The sequence below is a fragment of the Odocoileus virginianus genome, chromosome 10, assembly GCF_023699985.2.
Source record: "Odocoileus virginianus isolate 20LAN1187 ecotype Illinois chromosome 10, Ovbor_1.2, whole genome shotgun sequence".
Lineage (NCBI taxonomy): Eukaryota > Metazoa > Chordata > Mammalia > Artiodactyla > Cervidae > Odocoileus > Odocoileus virginianus.
Genome location: NC_069683.1, coordinates 57,777,192 through 57,796,342, shown reverse-complemented (window position 1 = coordinate 57,796,342; position 19,151 = coordinate 57,777,192). Strand labels below are relative to the sequence as shown.

Below are 19,151 nucleotides of genomic sequence, written 5' to 3'. Positions count from 1 at the left end.
TTACAAAGAAACAAAGTTTTGCTTTCTCCAGCTGATGATCCAAAATTAAGCAATGGGTTCCCCAAATGTCAGAATAATCATAGTTAACACTATTATCATTCTCTGGAAATATGTATAAGAAAGCAACATCATGTAATGATTCCAAGTCCAGACCCCAGCTCTACCACTTTCCACGCAATCATGGACAAAAAAAAATTAACTTCTTTGTATCTCAGCTATCTCATTAGTTAAAGAGTAGATAATAACATGTAATTTATGGAGTTTTGATGAAGGTTAATATAATCTTGCTAATTGTTCAAAGTTAGACATTAATGTTTTCTATTCCTCTTCGTCCTCCTACTAAGAAGCAATTGAAAAATTATAAGTGAAAAGCTAAACTGATTGCTTAAAAATATTTTCATAAATTTCCTTTGTGCTTTGCGTGTATAAGTGAGAAAAACAGGCCCAGGTTACACATAAACCACTGGCCTCAGAAAGTCAGAGTGGCGAGGAAGCTACCCAGCGCCACGTCACGAGGATTCTGCACTAGCTCCTCCAGCCGAGGGCCGCTCAGCGGCTCCGGTGCCAGGCCCCGCCCGACCCCTCCTCCGCTGCCGGCCAATGGCCGCCGGCCGTCGCGTTCCGAGGCTGCTATTGGAAGAGGCGGCGCGGTGGGAGGAGCTGAGTCGGGGCCGCGCCGCGTTGCGCCGCGCTGCGCTGCGCCGGCCCGCAGTTCTAAGCCGGAGAGAGAGGTTGGAGATCATGCCTGGGTTAGCGGCCCTTCTGCGGCGCGGCGCGCGCGGGCGCGGCCCCCTGCTTCAGAGGCGGGTGCAGGTGAGAGGGTCTGGGACTCGCCTCGCGAGGCTTTGGCCGCGGCCGCGCGGCCGGAAGGAGTCCTCGGTGCGGACCTCGGGAAGACCCTCGCCCCGCGCCCAGACGCGCAGGCTCCTACGCAGCGTTTCCGTTCGCCGCGGCCCTGTCGGCGTGTAGCCGCCGCTTTCTTGTGTCAAAGCGGGCAGGTGTTTTGACGCGCAGAAAGGCCTGGGGCGTGGTTTCGACCTTGCCCCACGGGTAGGGAAGTCCTGTAAAACTGCTTCCCATTTTTTCTTCGAAGCATATTTATGAACGTTACTGTCAGGAGGTTTAATTTCATGCCATAGGTAATAATTTTGGGCTTACAGAGTGATGATAAATCGATGTGCCAACTCGGAGCAACTTCAGACCTATTAGGGAAAATAAATGGCTCCTCGGTTTCTTGGTGCGTGGCGCTTACGTACCAAGGGCGTCCAGAGCCTTGTTTGTGTTGTGAACACAGGGGCGACAGCCTTGGAAGAATCTACTATTTTCCATCCATCAGGGCAAGCTAGCTTGCACCACAGGTTTAAGGTCTGGCAAAAGCCAGGGAGTAGGTCGAGAGTTTCAGGGTGTGGTGGTTAGGCGTGACTTTTCTAGTTTGGGTGGAGCAATAAAGTTTGAAATCTAGTTCTGTTGTTAAGAGTTTAAATTTGACTTAAGTCATTGAGGACCGTTTATATTTTTGTTATTGTCATAATTAGAGGTCTAGGACGATTGAAGGGGGGGAATCTCTTGCATTATGCAAGAGATTGTGAAGGAATAAATGTAGAACTTGTCAAATGCAGAGTGAGGATGGAGAACCAAGGGAAAAGGAAAAGTCTAAAATTAATCCTGGGGGACTGAGATAATAAAAGTCAGGAGGAGTGGGTTTCCAGGAATCGTGAGTTCTTAGTGTATTTGTTAGTTTGTGGTAAATCACAAAAATGTGACTAGGACATGCTGAATTTCAAACCAGAGTTTATTAGGTGAATTAGGTGAAAACTAGGTACTTAGGTTTGTAAAAAAACAAAACATAAACGAAGTGCAGAACCCTCTTAATTTAGTTTAATTAACAGCTCAAGATCAAACACAAATGTTGCTGATGAGAAAAGTGAAGCTGTAGATTATATAGCGTGTAATTTGTGGTGTTCGTTTGTTACTTAAATTAAGTGGTCATTTACTGAAGCATGGAGATACAGTTTGTTTTAACAGGATTTTCAGTGTTCAGTGCCCCTTTGTGGAATGAAACGTAATCTCTAACCTATTAAACTGGCTTTTTCTCGTTTGCCTTCAAAAACACACAGGTCTCCCTTAATCGGCAACAAACTTATGGCCTTAATCAGAGCTTTTTGCTTTTCAACTGGAATTGCTTTTTTTTATGGTCAAAAGAGTAGTCCTCCTTGTCACCCTTGTTTACATCCATTTCTCTTGAAACCTCTGCAGTTAGATTTCTATACTACTCAACTGAAGGATACCAGTGCCTTTCATTTCCTGTGTTTCTTCTTCTTGACCTTTCTTTATACTGTGTTTGAGAATGTTGATGGGGCTTCCCTGGTAGTTCTGTGAGACTTCCCTGGTAGTTCAGTCCATAAAGAATCTGCCTGCAGTGTAGGAGATGTGTTCAATCCCTGGGTCAGGAACATCCCCTGGAGAAGGAAATGGCAACCCACTCAAGTACTCTTGACACTGTTGATTATTCTCTCCTTTAAACTCCTGTCTTGCTGTTTTGAAACAAGTTAATTTTCTTTCTTTCTTTCTTTCTTTTTTTTTTTTTTTTTGCAACTTTAAGCTTTTTATTTTGTATTGAGGTATAGCCAGTTAACAATGTTGTGGTAGTTTCAGGTGAAGAGCAAAGGAACTCAACATTGCATATAGGTGTATCCATTCTCCCCCAAAGCCCACTCTATCCAGGCTGGCATTTAACGTTGAGCAGAGTTCCATGTACTACACAATAGGTCTTTGTTGGTTATCCATTTTATATACAGCAGTATGTACATGACCTTCCCAGAGTCCCTATCTATCTTCTCCTGTCCTCCCCTCCACAACTATAAGTTCGTTTGCTAAGTCTCTTGAGTCTCTTTCGGTTTTGTAAGTAAGTTTGTTTGTGTAGTTTATTTTTAGATTCCATATATAAGGGATGTCATATGATATTTCTCCTTCTCTGACTTACTTTTAGGTCTATCCATGTTGCTGCAAATGGCATTATTTCATTCTTTTTAATGGCTGAGTAATATTCCATTGTACCACATATATGTATATGTGTACCACATCATCTTTATTCATTCCTTTGTTGACAGACATTTAGGTTTCTTCCATGTCTTGACTGTTGTAAACAGTGCTTCAATGAACATTGGGGTACGTGTATCCTTTTGGATCATGTTTTTCTCCAGATATATGCCCAGGAGTGGAATCAGAGGGGCATATGGTAGTTCTATCTTTAGTTGTTTAAGGAACCTCCATACTGTTCTCCATAGTGGCTGTACCAACTTACATTCCCACCAACAGTGGAAGGAGGGGTCCCTTCTCTCCATAACCTTTCCAACACTAGTTCTTTGTGGATTTTTTGATGATAGCCATTTTGAGTGCTGTGAAGTGGTATCTCATTGTAGTACTGATTTGCATTTCTCTAATAACTAGCAACGTTAAACATCTTTTCATGTGCCTATTGGCCATCTTTATCTCTTTGGAGAAATGTTTATTCAGGTTGTCTCCCATTTTTTGAGTGGGTTGTTTTTTTGGAGCTTTTAAGCATCCTAGGCTGTTTGTAAATTGTGGAGACTAATCCCTTAAAAGGTCACATCACTTGCTCATGTTTTCTCCCAGTCTGTGAGTTGTATGTTCATTTTGTTTATTGTTTCCTTTGCTGTGCAAAAGCTTTTGAGTTTAAGTAGGTCCCATTTGTTTATTTTTGTTTTTTTCCCCCATTTTATGGGAGATGGATCAAAAAAGATATTGCGGTGAGTTATGTCAGACAGTGTTCTGCCTATGTTTTCTTCTAGGGGTTTTATAGTGTCCAGTCTCACATTTAGCTCTTCAGTCCATTTTGAGCTTATTTTTGTGTATGGAGTTAAGGAATGATCTAATTTCATTTTTTTACATGTGACTGTCCAGTTTTCCCAGCACCATTTGTTGAAGAGATTCTTTCCAACATTGTGTAGAATTGTCTTTGTCATAGAGAAATTGACCACAGGTGCATGGGCTTATTTCTTGGTTTTCTATCCTGTTCCATTGATCTATATTTCTATTTTTATGCCAGTGCCATACTGTTCTGATGACTGTAGCTTTGTAGTATAGTATGATGTTATGAGTCTGAGTCCTCCAGCTCCCTTTTTCTTTTTCAACATTGCTTTGACTATTTGGGGTCTTTTATGTCTCCATACAGATTTTGAGATTTTTTTTTTTTCTAGTTCTGTGAAAAATATCATTGGTACTTTGTTAGGGATCTCATTGAATCTGTAGATTGCCTTGGGCATTAGTCATTTTGACAGTATTGATTCTTCCTATCCACTAAAAGGATATATATTTCCATCTGTGTATATCTTCTTTAATTTCTTTCATCAGCATCATATAGTTTTCAGAGTACAGGTCTTTTGTCTCCTTAGGTAGCTTTATTCCTAGGTATTTTATTCTTTTTGATGCAATGGTAAATGGAATTGCTTCTTGAATTTTTCTTTCTGATCTTTTGTTGTTAGTATATAGAAATGCAACAGTTTTCTGTGTATTAATTTTGTAACTGCAATTACCAAATTCATTGATGAGTTCTAGTAGTTTTCTGGTAGCATCTGTAGGATATTCTATGTATAGTATTCTGTCATCTGCAATCAGTGACAGTTTTAACTTATTTTCCAATTTGGATTCCCTTTACCTCTTTTTCTTCTCTGATTGCTCTAGCTAGGATGTCCAAAATTATGTTGAATAAAAGTGGTCCTTTTCATGTTTGTCTTGTTCTTGGTCTTAGAGGAAATGTGTTCAGCTTTTCACCACTGAGTATGATGCTAGCTGTAGATTTGTCATATCTGGCCTTTATTATGTTGAGGTATATAGCCTCTATGCCCACTTTCTGGAGAGTTTTTTTTATCATAAATGGGCAGTGAATTTTATCAAAAACTTTTTCTGCATCTACTGAATGATCATATGGTTTTCATTCTTCAATTTATTGATGTGGTGTATCACATTTATTGATTTGGGGATGTTGAAAAATCCTTACATCTCTTGGATGTAAGATCATCAGAAATGATGATCTCTGATAATGGTGTATGACCTTTTTAATGTATTTTTGGATATGAATTGCTAGTATTTTGTTGAGGATTTTGGACTCTTATGTTCATCAGTGGTCCTGGCCTGTAAATTCCTTTTTCGTGGTATCTTTGTCTGGTTTTGGTTTTGGGGTGATGGTAGCCTAATAAAAACAGTTTGGAAGTTTTCCTTCCCCTGCAACTGTTTGGAACAGTTTCAGAAGGATAGATGTTAACTCTTCTCTAAATATTTGATAAAAATTCACCTGTGAAGCTGTAGGGTCCTGGACTTTTGTTTGTTGGGAGGTTTTTAATCATCGTTTCAATTTTAGTGCTTCTGATTGGCCTGTTTATATTTTCTATTTCTTCTGGTTCATCCTAGGGAGACTGTACCTTTCTAGGAATTTGTCCATTTCTTCCAGGTGTCCGTTTTATTGGCATACAGTGTTCACAGTGGTATTTATGTGGAGTCAGCTGTAGCTTCATTTTCATTTTTAATTTACTGATTTGAGTCCTCTCCCTTTTTTTGTTGATGAGTCTGACTAATGGTTTATAAATTTTCTTTTTCTTTTCAAAGAACCAGCTTTTAGTTTTATTGATCTCTGAGTTTTTTTCTTTGTCTCTATTTTATTTAATTCTGCTCTGATCTTTATGATTTCCTTCTTTCTACTAACTTTATGTTTTGTTTGTTGTTCTTTCTCTAGTTGTTTTAGGTATAAGGTTAGATTGTTTCGTTGAGATTTATCTTGTTTCTTGCAGTAAGATTTTATTGCTGTAAACTTCGCTCCTAGAACTGCTTTAGCTGCATCCCATAAGTTTTGGACCATTGTGCTTTCATTTTCATTTGTCTCTAGGTTTTTTTTCTTTTCTTCTTCTGATTTCTTCAGTGATCTGGTGGTGGTTTAGTAGCATACTGCTTAGCTGCCAAGGGTTTGTGTTTCTTAGGGGTTTTTTTCTTGTTTATTTTTAATGTCATAGTGTTGTCATCAGAACATGATGATATGATTTCTAAATTTACTAAGGCTTGCCTTGTGGCCCAGCATGTGGTCAGTCCTCGAGAATGTTCCTTGTGCACTTGAGAAGAATGAGTAGTCTGCTGCTTTTGCATGGAGTGCTCTATAAATATCAATTAAGTTTAATTCATCTAAAGTATCAATTAAGGCCTGCATTTCCTTATTGATTTTCTGTCTGATCATCTGTCCATTGATGAAATTGGGGTATTAAAGCCCACCCCATTATCATGTTACTGTTGATCTGTGCCTTTATGTTTGCTTGTATTTACCTTATGTATTGAGGTGTATATATATTTATAATTGTTATATCTTCTTCTTAGATTGAACCCTTGATCATTGGGTACTGTCCTTCTTTGTCTCTTGTAACAGTCTTTGTTTGAAAGTCTATTTTGCCGGGTATGAATATTGCTGCTCTAGCTTTCTTATGATTTCCATTTGCACGAAATACCTTCTCCCATCCCCTTACTTTCAATCTGAAAGTGTCCATAGGTTTGAGGTGGGTCTCTTGTAGACAGCATATATATGTGTCTTATTTTTTTTATCCACCCAGCCAGTCTGTGTCTTTTGGTTGGTGCATTTAATCCATTTACATTTAAAGTAATTATTGATGTGTATGATCCTACCTACATAGGACTTCCCAGGTGGCTCAGTCTGTAAAGAATCTGCCTGCAATATGGGAGACCTGGGTTTGATCCCTGGGTCAGGAAGATTCCCTGGAGGAGGGCATGGCAACCCACTCCAGTATTCCTGCTTGGAGAATCCCCATGGACAGAGGAGCCTGGTGGGCTGCAGCCCATAGGGTCGCAAAGTGTCAGACGTGACTGAGTGACTAAGCACACATAGCACATGATCCTGTTCAGTTCAGTGGTGTCCGACTCTTTGCAACCCCATGGTCTGCGCACACCAGGCTTCCCTGTCCATCACCAACACCCAGAGCTTGCTCAAACTCATGTCCATCGAGTCAGTGCTGCCATCCAACCATCTCATCCTCTGTCATCCCCTTCTCCTCCTGCCTTCAATCTTTCCCAGCATCAGGGTCTTTTCCAATGAGTCAGTTCTTCACATCAGGTGTCCAGAGTATTAGAGCTTCAGCTTCAGCATCAGTCCTTCCAGTGAGTGTTCAGGACCGATTTCCTTTAGGATTGACAGGATTAATCTCCTTGCAATTCAGGGGACTCTGAAAACTCTTTTCAAACACTGCAGCCCAAAGGCATCAATTCTTTGGTGCTCAGCTTTCTTTATGGTCCAACTCTCACATCCATACATGACTACTGGAAAAACCATAGCTTTGACTATATGGACCTTTGTTGGCAAAGTGATGTCGCTGCTTTTTAATACACTGTAGGTTGGTCATAGCTTTTCTTCCAAGGAGCATGTCTTTAATTAATTTCATGGCTGCAGTCACCATCTGCATTGATTTTGGAGCTCAAGAAAATAAAGTCTGTCACTGTTTCCATTGTTTCCCCATCTATTTGCCATGAAGTGATGGGACAGAATGCCATGATCTTAGTTTTTTGAATGTTGAGTTTTAAGCCAACTTTTTCACTCTCTTCTTTCACTTTCATCAAGAGGCTCTTTAGTTCTTTTTCGCTTTCTGCCATTAAAGTGTTCTCGTTTGCATATCTGAGGTTATTGATATTTCTCCTGGCAACCTTGATTCCAGCTTGTGCTTCATCCAGCCTGGCATTTCACACGATGTACTCTGCATATACGTGAAAAAAGCAGGGTGACAATACACAACCTTGATGTAAACCTTTCCCAATTTGGAACCAGTCCATTGTTCCATGTCCAGGTATAACTGTTGCTTTCTGACCTGCATACAGATTTCTCAGGAGGCAGGTAAGGTGGTCTGATATTCCCATCTCTTGAAGAATTTTCCACAATTTGATGTGATCCACAAAGGCCTGGCGTGCTGCGGTTAATGGGGTCGCAAAGAGTCAGACACAACTGAGCGATTGAACTGAACAAAGCAAAGGCTTTAGCCTAGTCAACAAAGGAGAAGTAGGTGTTTTTCTGTAAGTCCCTTGCTTTTTCTGTGATTCAACAGATGTTGGCAATTTGATCTCTGGTTCATCTGCCTTTTCTAAATCCAGCTTGAACATCTGGCATTTTTGGTTCACGTACTGTTGAAGTCTATCTTGGATAATTTTGAGCATGACTTTGCTATCATGTGAGATGAGTGCAGTTGTGCTGTAGTTTGAACATTCTTTGGCATTCCCCTTCTTTGGGACTGGAATAAAAACTGACTTTTTCCTGTCCTGTGGCCACTGCTGAGTTTTCCAAATTTGCTGGCACATTGAGCGCAGCACTTTAACAGCATCATCTTTTAGGATTTGAAATAGCTCAGGTGGAAGTCCATGACTTCCACTAGCTTTGTTCCTAGTGATGCTTCCTAAGGCCCGCTTGATTTCACACTGAGATGACTAGCTCTTGGTGAGTGATCACACAGTTGTGGTTATCTGGGTCATTAAGGGATAAGGCAGTGGCAGCCCACTTCAGTATTCTCGCCTGGACAATCCCATGGACGGAGGAGCCTGGTAGGCTGCAGTCCATGGGGTCACTGGGAGTCAGACATGACTGAGAGACTTCACTTTAACTTTTCACTTTCATGCATTGGAGAAGGCAATGGCAACCCACTCCAGTGTTCTTGCCTGGAGAATCCCAGGGATGGGGGAACCTGGTGGGCTGCCGTCTATGGGGTCGCACAGAGTTGGACACGACCGAAGCGACTTAGCAGCAGCAGGGTCATTAAGACCTTTTTTGTATAGTTCTTCTATGTATTGCCACCTTTTAAAAATATCTTCTGCTTCTGTTAGGTCTGTACACAATTTCTGTTTGCTATGTGCCCATCTTTGCATCTTTGCATAAAAGTTTTTCTTGGTATCTCTTAATTTTCTTGACGATATCTCTGGTCTTTCCCATCCTACTGTTTCCCTCTATTTCTTTGCATTGTTCACTTAGGAATGCTTACTTGTATCTCTTTGCTTTTCTTTGGAACTCTGCAATTAGGTCGATATATCTTTACTTTTCTCCGTTTCCTTTCACTTCTCTTTTTTTTTTTTTTCCAGCTATTTGTAAAGCCTCAGACAACCATTTTGCCTTTTTGCATTTCTTTTTTTGGGGTGGGTTTTGATCACCTCCTCTTGTACAGTGTCAGGAACCTCGTCCATAGTTCTTCAGGCACTCTGTCTATCAGATCTAATCCCTTGAATCTATTTGTCACTTCCACTGTATAATCGTAAGGGATTTGATTTAGGCCTTAATGGCCTAGTGGTTTTCCCTACTTTCTTCAATTTAAATCTGAATTTTGCAATAAGGAGTTTATGATGTGAGCCACAGTCAGCTCCCAGTCTTGTTTTTGCTGACTGTATAGAGCTTATCCATCTTTGACTGCAAAGAATATAATCAATCTGAATTTGGTATTGACCATCTGGTGATGTCCATGTATAGAGTTGTCTCTTGTGTTGTTGGAAGAGGGTGTTTGCTATGACCAGCACATTCTCTTGGCAAAACTCTGTTAGCCTTCGCCCTACTTCATTCTGTACTCCAAGGCCAAATTTGCCTGTTACCTTAGGTATCTCTTGACTTTTGTATTCAGTCCCTTATGATGAAAAGGACATCTTTTGTTATTGTTGTTATTTCTAGAAAATCTTGTAGGTTTTTGTGGAAGACCTTCAGCTTCTTCAGCATTAGTGGTTGGGGCATAGACTTGGATTACTGTGATATTGAATGTTTTGCCTTGGAAATGAACAGAGATCATTCTGTCATTTTTGAGACTGCGCCCAAGTACTACATTTAGGACTCTTGTTGACTATGAGGGCTACTCCATTTCTTCTAATGGATTCTTGCCCACGGTAGTAGATATAATGGTCATCTGAATTAAATTCTCCCATTCTGGCCCATTTTAGTTCACCGATTCCTAAAATCTTGATGTTTGCTGTTGCCATCTCCTGTTTGACCACTTCCAGTTTACACCGATTCATGGACCCAGCGTTCCAGGTTCCTATGCAATATTGTTCTTTACAGCATCACACTTTACTTTCACCACCAGACACATCCACGACTGGGTGTTGTTTCTGCTTTGGCTCAGCCTCTTCATTCTTTCTGGGGCTATTTCTCTGCTCTTTTTCAGTAGCATATTGGGCACCTCCCGACCTGGGGAGTTCCTCTTTCAGTGTCCTATCTTTTTGCCTCTTCATACTGTTCTTGGGGTTCTCAAGGCAAGAGTGCTGTCGTGGTTTGCCGTCCCTTCTCCAGTGGACCACGTTCTGTCGTGTATATACATGTAAACTCTGTCTATCTGTAACAGGGTGATGCTGCTTGGGTTTGAAATCCCGTGTCTGCACCTTGTTGGCTCTGGGACTCTGGGCAGGTTACCTGACCTTCCAGTGCTTAAGTTTCTTCACCTGTCAGATAAGAATAGTGATACCCACCCATCAGCTTGTTCTGGATATAAAACATGCTCCGTATCCATCTGTTTGTATCCGCCCCACTTGTGACCTCCCTAGCATTCGCCACGTGAGCTCTTGGCCAGTCTCCTTCCCCTTTTTGCTCCTGCTCATAGTCATTCTGTCCACTTCAGCCAGAGGGGCCTTTTTATAACAGTAAAGCCTTCAGTGGCTTCTCGTTATACAGACGCCTTCTCAGGCCCTGTTTGGTCACTCCTTGCTTTTTTAGTCTCATCCAGACTGTGTTCTCTTGAGTATGTGGCTTCCACTACACTAGTCCACTTTTTCTACTTGGCATGTGTTAAGTTTGTTCCTAATTCAAGGCCTTGTCCTAGTTCTTCCTAATGCCTCAGATGCTCTTTCCCTAGACTTTTTCCAGGCTGACTCTCTTAATATTCAATTTCTCAGCCCCAGTGACATCTCCAGAGAGCCCTTTTCTGAACATCCTATGTGAAACAGGCCCTCGTTCTGTAACTCATTATCCCATTTTGTTGACTTCAAAATGTACTTACCCTACCTGAAATGTTTTTCAGAGGTGCTAGTAAGACCAGACCTTGTTTATTTGTTAAGTGTTCCTTGCCATCATTGGGATCAAAAAATAAAATTAGTCTCTTCTTGAAACTCACAGTGTGATAGGGAGACAGTGAGGCCAGTGAGGGAATTATATGTTTTGGAAAAATAGAGCATGCATAAGTGTGCTGCAGAAGCTAAGATTGAAGTGCCTGCCTGCATTGTCAGGGGTGGTCTCTAGAGTGCTTGGAGCAAATTCGCTGTCCTTGAAAGATGATTGTGACATGCAAATAAAATTTAAGTGGCCATGTTCATTCATCACATGTCTTGATCCTACTATAGTTTTGCATTCCTGGCAAAATTTAATGGGCTCTGGGCATTATGCCAAGTGACAAGGATATAGTAGTGAACCAGGAAGGAGGAAGGTGAAAGAGAGGATTGATCACAGGAAGCTTGTATTATATGAAGAGAGAATAAATATGTATACCTTGTATTTACACAGTGTGAGAGGTGCCTTGAAGGAAATAATCATGTTGAAATAGAAGCTGACTTAAAAGTAGCCAGGGAGAGGTGCTGTGCGGTTGTGTTGTTTGAGCCGAATCCTGAAGAACAAAAGTGAACCAGGTGAGTCAAGCTGGAGAAGGACTGTTAACTGGTAGAGGCACACGGTAAAGAGCTTGAGGTGGAAATGGGTCCAGAACAAAGAGGAGGCCGGTGTGGCTGGCACAGAATAAGAGTCGTGTGAATGGAAAGAAAATCAGGAGCCAGATCATACCATACAGGTCATCAGGAGCTACAGTTCCAAGAGCCAAGAATTTGTAGGGTAAGGGATGAACTTTGGATATCATTCCAAGAGCAGTGGAAAGCCATCACAGGATTTTAACCAGGGAAGTGATACAATCTGATTTATGTTTTGCGTGCATGTGTATGTGTGTGTTTTGATTTTGTTTTTTTGGTCTGTACCATGCAGCTTATGGGATCTTAGTTCCCCTGGAATCTAAGTTTCCTGATCAAGGATTGAACCTGAGCCACAGCAGTGAAAGTGCCAAATTCTAACAATTGGACCTCTAGGAAACTCCCTGATTTACGTTTTAAAAATGAAATGCACTGAAGAAGGGAAGTTGGGGATGCAGGAAATGAAATAGAAACTTCATTACAGTGGCAAGAAACGGTGGCAGTGCAGATGAAGTAAAGTGGAAGAATTCAGGTGTATTTTAGACACAGTATTTCAGTACCTGTGATAGAATATCTCTGGGTATTAGGCAAAGATGGAAGGTGAGTCCTTAGATTTTTGGCTTAGCTCCTGGGCAGATTGTGATGTGATGTCCTGAGGTGGAAAATACTGGAAAGAAACTAGTGTTCTAGGGTGGCAATTGAGAGCCCTGTGTTGGAGAGTAAAATCAGGCTAATCAATTTGGCACTTGACTATATGAGTCTAGAGGTCAATTGAGTGGTCAGAGCTAGAGATAGAAATTTGGAAATCATCAGGACATAATTGCTGTTTAAAGCCATGGGGCTAGATATGATTATGGAGACAGTGAAGTTTGAAAATTAAAAGGGGCCTGGAACAAAGCCTTGGGACATTCCAGCAGTTAGAGGTTGGAAAGGGAATGATAGGCTGAGAAAAATAACTAGAGAGATAAGAGGTGGACCACAAGATTATGTTAGGATGGAAGCCAAGAAAAAGGGTTTGGATAATGGTGTATACATATTGGCTCATTTCATTCTCATAACAACTTGTGCAGAGTATTTTAGAAAACCGAGGTTAACATTCAAGAATACTCAGTTTCGAAGGATGGGACAAGGGCGGGGGGAGGGAGACTCAAGGGAGGGAGCATCACTACGGACAAAGCTGGTAGAGGTGATGGAATTCCAGCTGAGCTATTTCAAATCCTAAAAGATGATGCTGTTAAAGTGCTGCACTCAATGTGCCAACAAATTTGGAAAATTCAGCAGTGGCTACAGGACTGGAAAAGTTAAGTTTTCATTCCAGTCCCAAAGAAGGTGAATGCCAAAGAATGTTCAAACTACAGCACAATTGCACTCATCTCACACGATAGCAAAGTCATGCTCAAAATTATCCAAGATAGGCTTCAACAGTACGTGAACCGGAAAATGCCAGATGTTCAAGCTGGATTTAGAAAAGGCAGAGGAACCAGAGATCAAATTGCTAACATCTGCTAGATCATAGAAAAAGCAAGAGAATTCCAGAAACACATCTACTTCTGCTTTATTGATTATGCCAAAGTGTTTGATTGTGTAGATCACAACAAACTGTGGAAAATTCTTCAAGAGGTGGAAATACCAGACCACCTTACCTGCCTCCTGAGAAATCTGTATGCAGGTGTAGAAGCAACAGTTATAACTGGACATGGAACAATGGTTCCGAATTGGGAAAGGAGTACATCAAGGCTGTATATTGTCATCCTGCTCTTTTAACTTATATGTAGAGTACATCATGCAAAATGCCGGGCTGGATGAAACACAGCTGGAATCAAGATTGCTGGGAGAAATATCAATAACCTCAGATACGCAGATGACACCGCCCTTATGGCAGAAACTGAAGAGGAACTGAAGAGCCTCTTGATGAAAGTGAAAGAGGAGAGTGAAAAAGTTGGCTTAAAACTCAACATTCAAAAAACTAAGATCCTGGCATCCAGTCCCATCACTTCATGGCAATTAGATGGGGAAACAATGGAAAGAGTAACAGACTTTATTATTTTGGCCTCCAAAATCACTGCAGATGGTGACTGCAGCCATGAAACTAAAACACTCTTGCTCCTTTGAAGAAAAGCTATGACAAATCTAGCCAGCATATTAAAAAGCAGAGACATTACTTTGCCGTCAAAGATCCATCTAGTCAAAGCTATGGTTTTTCCCGTAGTTGTGTACGGATGTGAGAGTTGGAGTATAAAGAAAGCTAAACGCTGAAGAATTGATGCTTTACAGCTGTGGTGTTGGAGAAGACTCTTGAGAGTCCCTTGGACTGCATGGAGATCCAACCAGTCATTCCTAAAGGAAATCAGTCCTGAATATTCATTGGAAGGACTGATCCTGAAGCTAAAACTTCATTAATTTGGTCACTTGATACGAAAAACTAATTTATTGGAAAAGTCCCTGATGCTCGAAAAGGTTGAAGGTGGGAGGAGAAGGGGACAACAGAGGATGAGATGGTTGGATCACATCACTGACTCGATGGACATGAGTTTGAGCAAGTTCCAGGAGTTGGTGATGGACACGGAAGCCTGGTGTGCTGTCATCCGTGGGGTCGCAGAGTCAGACACGACTGAGCGACTGAAGTGAGGGAGACTTAAGAGACTCACTCACATATATGTAATTGTGACTGATTTGCATTGCTATATGACCGTAACCATCACATATCTTTAAGTAATTTTCTACCAATTAAAAAAAAAAAAAAGGAAAACTCAGCTGGTAAACCCAGGCTCTTAACCACTGTGGGTGTTTCCCCAAAAAGAAAAGTGAGTCCCAGGTTGCCAAGAGGATGAGATGAACATAGCGAGGTCTTTATTGGATTTTGCTCTTCAGATATTGTTAATCTTGCTCAAAGCCAACAGTAGGATAGATAAAAGCCAGATTGAGTAGGTTGAATAGTAAATAGGAGGTGATGACAGGAGACAAATTCTAGGTAACTTGGAGAACTTCTTGTATGGAGGAGCTAAGAAATGGGGTGAAAGCTCAGTGGGACTCTGGGTTAAGAGAAGTTCGTTGTTTTTAATTCTTTTAGGTGGGAGGAGCCAGAGCCTATTCATGTGCTTGCAGAATAGTTGAGGAGCAAAGGGGATGAGAGTTGGATACGACTGGGTGACTGAACTGAACTGAAAGGGGATGAATGATGAAGAGGGAACAGTTAACTGAAGATGTGGCACCTTTGAAAAAGCAACTGAAATGGGATCCAGGGCAAAGTGGGGAGGCCCAGGCACCCTTCAGTTAAACAAAACCAGAAACTTCACAGTGGTTTAGAAAAGGCTCTTTGATTGCGAGGAAAAATATCCACAATAGCTAAGTAGAAAGTGGCTTTTTTGAAGATACACACTAGGTAAGCTCTTGGACATCCAAAGTTAGGAAATAAAGTGAAGCTGGCTTTGGTGTGGAAGCCTATCTAGAAAATCATTAACTAGGTTCCCTTGTTTTGTCTCCTGTCGTATGCCATGGTCCTTCCTTCCTTTCTGAGTGTATATGTTATATTCCCTTGCTTCTCTGCTTTCTCATGGCTTTTCTTTTTGCTGTAGCCTCTGCTTTTACGTGGCATTGCTGACTAACTCCAGCCCCTTGGCCCTTTCACTTCCAGTGCCCATCATCCAGTTGATCAGGTTTCTCAGAGTGCTAGCTTAGTTCATTCCATATTTGAAATGAGGCATAGTTCATTCCGTTTTCGTTCCATCAGCTCTGGCCAGCGGGAGGAGGATGGGAGTCACCTTGTAGGTACTTAGGGCTGTCCCTCTCAGACTCTGAGTAAGGGGTGTATTGGAAAGACAATGACTGGCGTGTTTTCTACAAGTAGAAACTTTTAATTCAAAGTTCGGTCACAGATAATATGCTCAAATCTTTTAGTATAAGTAGGTTATATAAGCAGCAGCCCAGTTTGGGCTTACTTAATTTAGAACTCAGATTTAATTTAAAATTACATTTTATAAAGTTTATACTTAAAATGGATTAGAAACTTTAAGATGATAAACTTATCAGAAGTTGAAACATACATTTCCAATGAACAGTTAATCAGGTAAGAGTATTGCAAAAATAGTAATATTTAAATTTCAACAGTAATATATGCTAACTGGAAAATTTAGAAATAAAGGTATAATGCAGAAAAAAGAAATTACCATATTCCCATTGCTGAGAAATATAAAGTGATATAGATTAATATTTTTTACATCATAACAGATATTTATGTTACAGGAAATAAGGTATGCAGAGCGAAGTTATGTATCAAAACCCACTTTGAATGTAAGTATAAATTTAAATATGCTTTAAAGGAAATGTAGTCAATTAAAAACTGCATATTCTTACTGCATGTATAGGTGAGTGCCAACTTGATAGTTAATTATTGAAATATTAAGTCAAACACCCTTATTACCATAAAATTTTTTAGACCTAGTGCCCTGCGTAATTTCTCCTTCTTCCCTGATCACTATCTACTGTAAACAGCCGTCTCTAAAATTAGGCAGTGTTCTTCCTTTATTCTCGGGGACCCCCGGTATATTGTACTGGTACATTGCAGAAGCCACATGGAAGATGCTAGAAGAAAGAGGCTGAATGAGCTGGAGATTAGACAAGAAGAACTTTACTTGATCACCTAATAGTTTCTGAGGGATCCTCTCTTTGTTTCATAAGGATTCCTAAAAAGACTTAGTAATAGCCTCCAACCAGAGTCTACAAAATGGTTCTCTTATTTTCTATGAGAAATTATGTATGTATGTACTTAAGAGAAAGTAGAAAGAAAGTGTAAGGAGAGAATTGTTAAATTAGTGTTTTGCAGTGTTTAAGAGAGCTTTTATCTTTTTTTCCTTCAATTTTATGTTGTTTTATTAATAGTTTAAGAGGATGCATGAGACAAGTGCTTGCACTGGGAAGACCCAGAGGGATCGGGTGGAGAGGGAGGTGGGAGTGGGGATCGGGATGGGGAATACATGTAAATCCATGGCTAATTCATGTCAATGTATGACAAAAACCACTACAATGTTGTAAAGTAATTAGGCTCCAACTAATAAAAATAAATGAAAAAAAAAAAAAAGAAGTGATGGCTGTGAGACTTCCCTGGTAGTCCAGTGGTTAAGAATCACCTGCCAGTGCAGGGGACAAGGGTTTGATCCCTGGTCTGGGAAGATTCCACATGCCATGGGGCCGCTAAGCCCGTGCGCCAGAACTGCTGACGTTCGCACGCACTAGAGTGCATGCTCTGCGACAGGAGAAGCCGCTGCGGTGGGAACGCTGGCACTGCAGCTCGAGGGCATCCCCCATTCACCGCAGTTAGAGCAAGCCTGTGTGCAGCAGCAAAGGCCCAGTGCGGCCAAGTAACAACGAAAATAACAAGAAATTATGGCTCTGGCTGTGTCCTAGTGAAGCGGTGTGGCCCCTACTAGCATGTAGGTTCTTAATTCCTAGCCTAAAGTTTCCTTTCAATAAGGAAGCCCTTTAATTAGGATTGTTTATTACGCAGTTAACAAGGGTAAAGTATTCATTTCTTAAATTTTGACTGAGGAATAGAAACTTAAGCTTCTGGTCTATGCCTATTTTAGTACTGGTTTGTCTTAGTTTTCTATTAGGTTTTAAGTCATAAAGTACTAGCATTATACTGGTTTTAGTGCTGTTCAAATACTGAGATTATTTTCACCTTTGATGAGTAATTAGTCACTCATAAAAAGTCTGTTTCTTGAATAATATATCTATGAATTATGCTTATTTATGAAAGATGATTTTGATAAAATATTTAAATATAATAGTTTTTCCCATCTTCTGTCTTGCCAGGAAGTGGTCATAGTAAGTGCTACAAGAACACCCATTGGATCCTTTCTAGGCAGTCTTTCATCTCTGCCAGCCACTAAACTTGGTTCCATTGCGATTCAAGGAGCCATTGAAAAGGCAGGTCAGTAGTTGCTTTACTTTTTGTGTTGAGGGAATAGTGATTCATTGGAGCAAATGTTTATTTTGCACTTACTATATACATAACACTTAGAAATGAGTTAATGAATGCATTTTTGAATTCTCTTGAAAAGAAGTCCTTGGAATACAGTGTTAGTAATAAAACTCAAAACTGACAAAAAACATTCCTGCTATATAATTAGTCAGGTACTTTACTAAGTAATTACTAATTGTTGAGTTGAATAAAATATGGAAATGTTTCTTGATTTTTTTAAAAAAAGGGATTCCAAAAGAAGAAGTGAAAGAAGCATACATGGGCAATGTTCTACAAGGAGGTGAAGGACAGGCCCCTACAAGGCAAGCAGTACTGGGTGCAGGTACTAGAATGCATTTTTGCTTTTATATTTGAATGTTGGACATGGCGAAATGGAGGTCATTTCAGCTTAAATAGAATATAAATACATAATAGACTTACATTCACCAAACAAATGTTTCAGATTACGGTTTAACATACTCTATTTTATTACAGTTGTGTTTGAAAAGAATCTGTTTTTTTCAAAAGTATGATTTATATTGGTTTTAGGCCTGCCTATTTCTACTCCATGTACCACTGTAAACAAAGTTTGTGCCTCAGGAATGAAAGCCATCATGATGGCCTCTCAAAATCTGATGTGTGGGCATCAGGTAAGAAGTACCTTCTTTTCCACTTTATATATATATATATATATATATATGCGGTGCTAAGAAAACACTTAAAGCCTAAACATATTCATACTTTAGAAGTGAAATTCTTTCTCGTAAGTGCAGTTTCTGTGTTGTTTCAGACACTGAGGTGTGTTTGGATTTGGCAGTTACATTTGAAGTAGAGGTTAGAATGATAGCTGAAGTGTTTTGTATTAAAAGTAGTTTCCAGCTAGGATGTTTTAGTGCCCCTTCCACTTAGAGATTCTGGGGGATTTAAGACATCATAAATGTTGTATTTGCTATATTGAGAAGGGCTTTCATTATAAGTGAGAATAAGGTGCTGACCCTGGGGATGAAATCATTGACTGAACCCAGAATTGTTGACTGATTTGTTGTGCCTCACGTCCAGATTTGGCTGTAAAATTGTGCGGCATTCTACTGGCCTTGATGATTTTGATCTTGTTTGAGACTGGGCAAGAGATAGGCTGCTCAGCAAATTATATGTTGTGTTAGGAGACTAGACCTGAACTCAGAACTAAGAGTTTATTAGATTCAAGCCCTTTTATCAGTTGAAGAAAGAGGTCGAGATGACTACAAACATAGTTACAGGGCTTAAATTAGAAAACAGGTGTCTCTGTCCCTGTGTAGTGCATTCTGGCCTATCAGGGCATAATACACCAAGATAAAAACCAGTTGTGAGGTGTTTGCAGATTATTTCTTATATATACATAAGAATCACAGTTTTGCATACCCTTGCTATTACTCGTCCCTTGCCTTGTTTCCAGGCAAGGCAAAGAGGGAAGGAAAAAAAGAGTGATACCTGATACATATGCTAAAAACTGAAACAG

General features: G+C 40.4%; 1 protein-coding gene across 1 annotated transcript in view; it reads left to right on the top strand.

Annotated features, from left to right (window-relative positions):
* The first annotated feature begins 694 nt into the window (after positions 1-694).
* The window catches only part of ACAT1 (acetyl-CoA acetyltransferase 1), a 28,594-nt gene continuing 10,137 nt past the window's right edge, over positions 695-19,151 (top strand). The window contains exons 1-5 of the mRNA XM_020891366.2: positions 695-813; positions 15,937-15,984; positions 17,506-17,623; positions 17,901-17,996; positions 18,203-18,303. Of these exons, the coding sequence (XP_020747025.2) occupies positions 742-813; positions 15,937-15,984; positions 17,506-17,623; positions 17,901-17,996; positions 18,203-18,303 (435 nt within the window). The 5' untranslated portion in view covers positions 695-741. The remainder of the gene's footprint in view (positions 814-15,936; positions 15,985-17,505; positions 17,624-17,900; positions 17,997-18,202; positions 18,304-19,151) is intronic.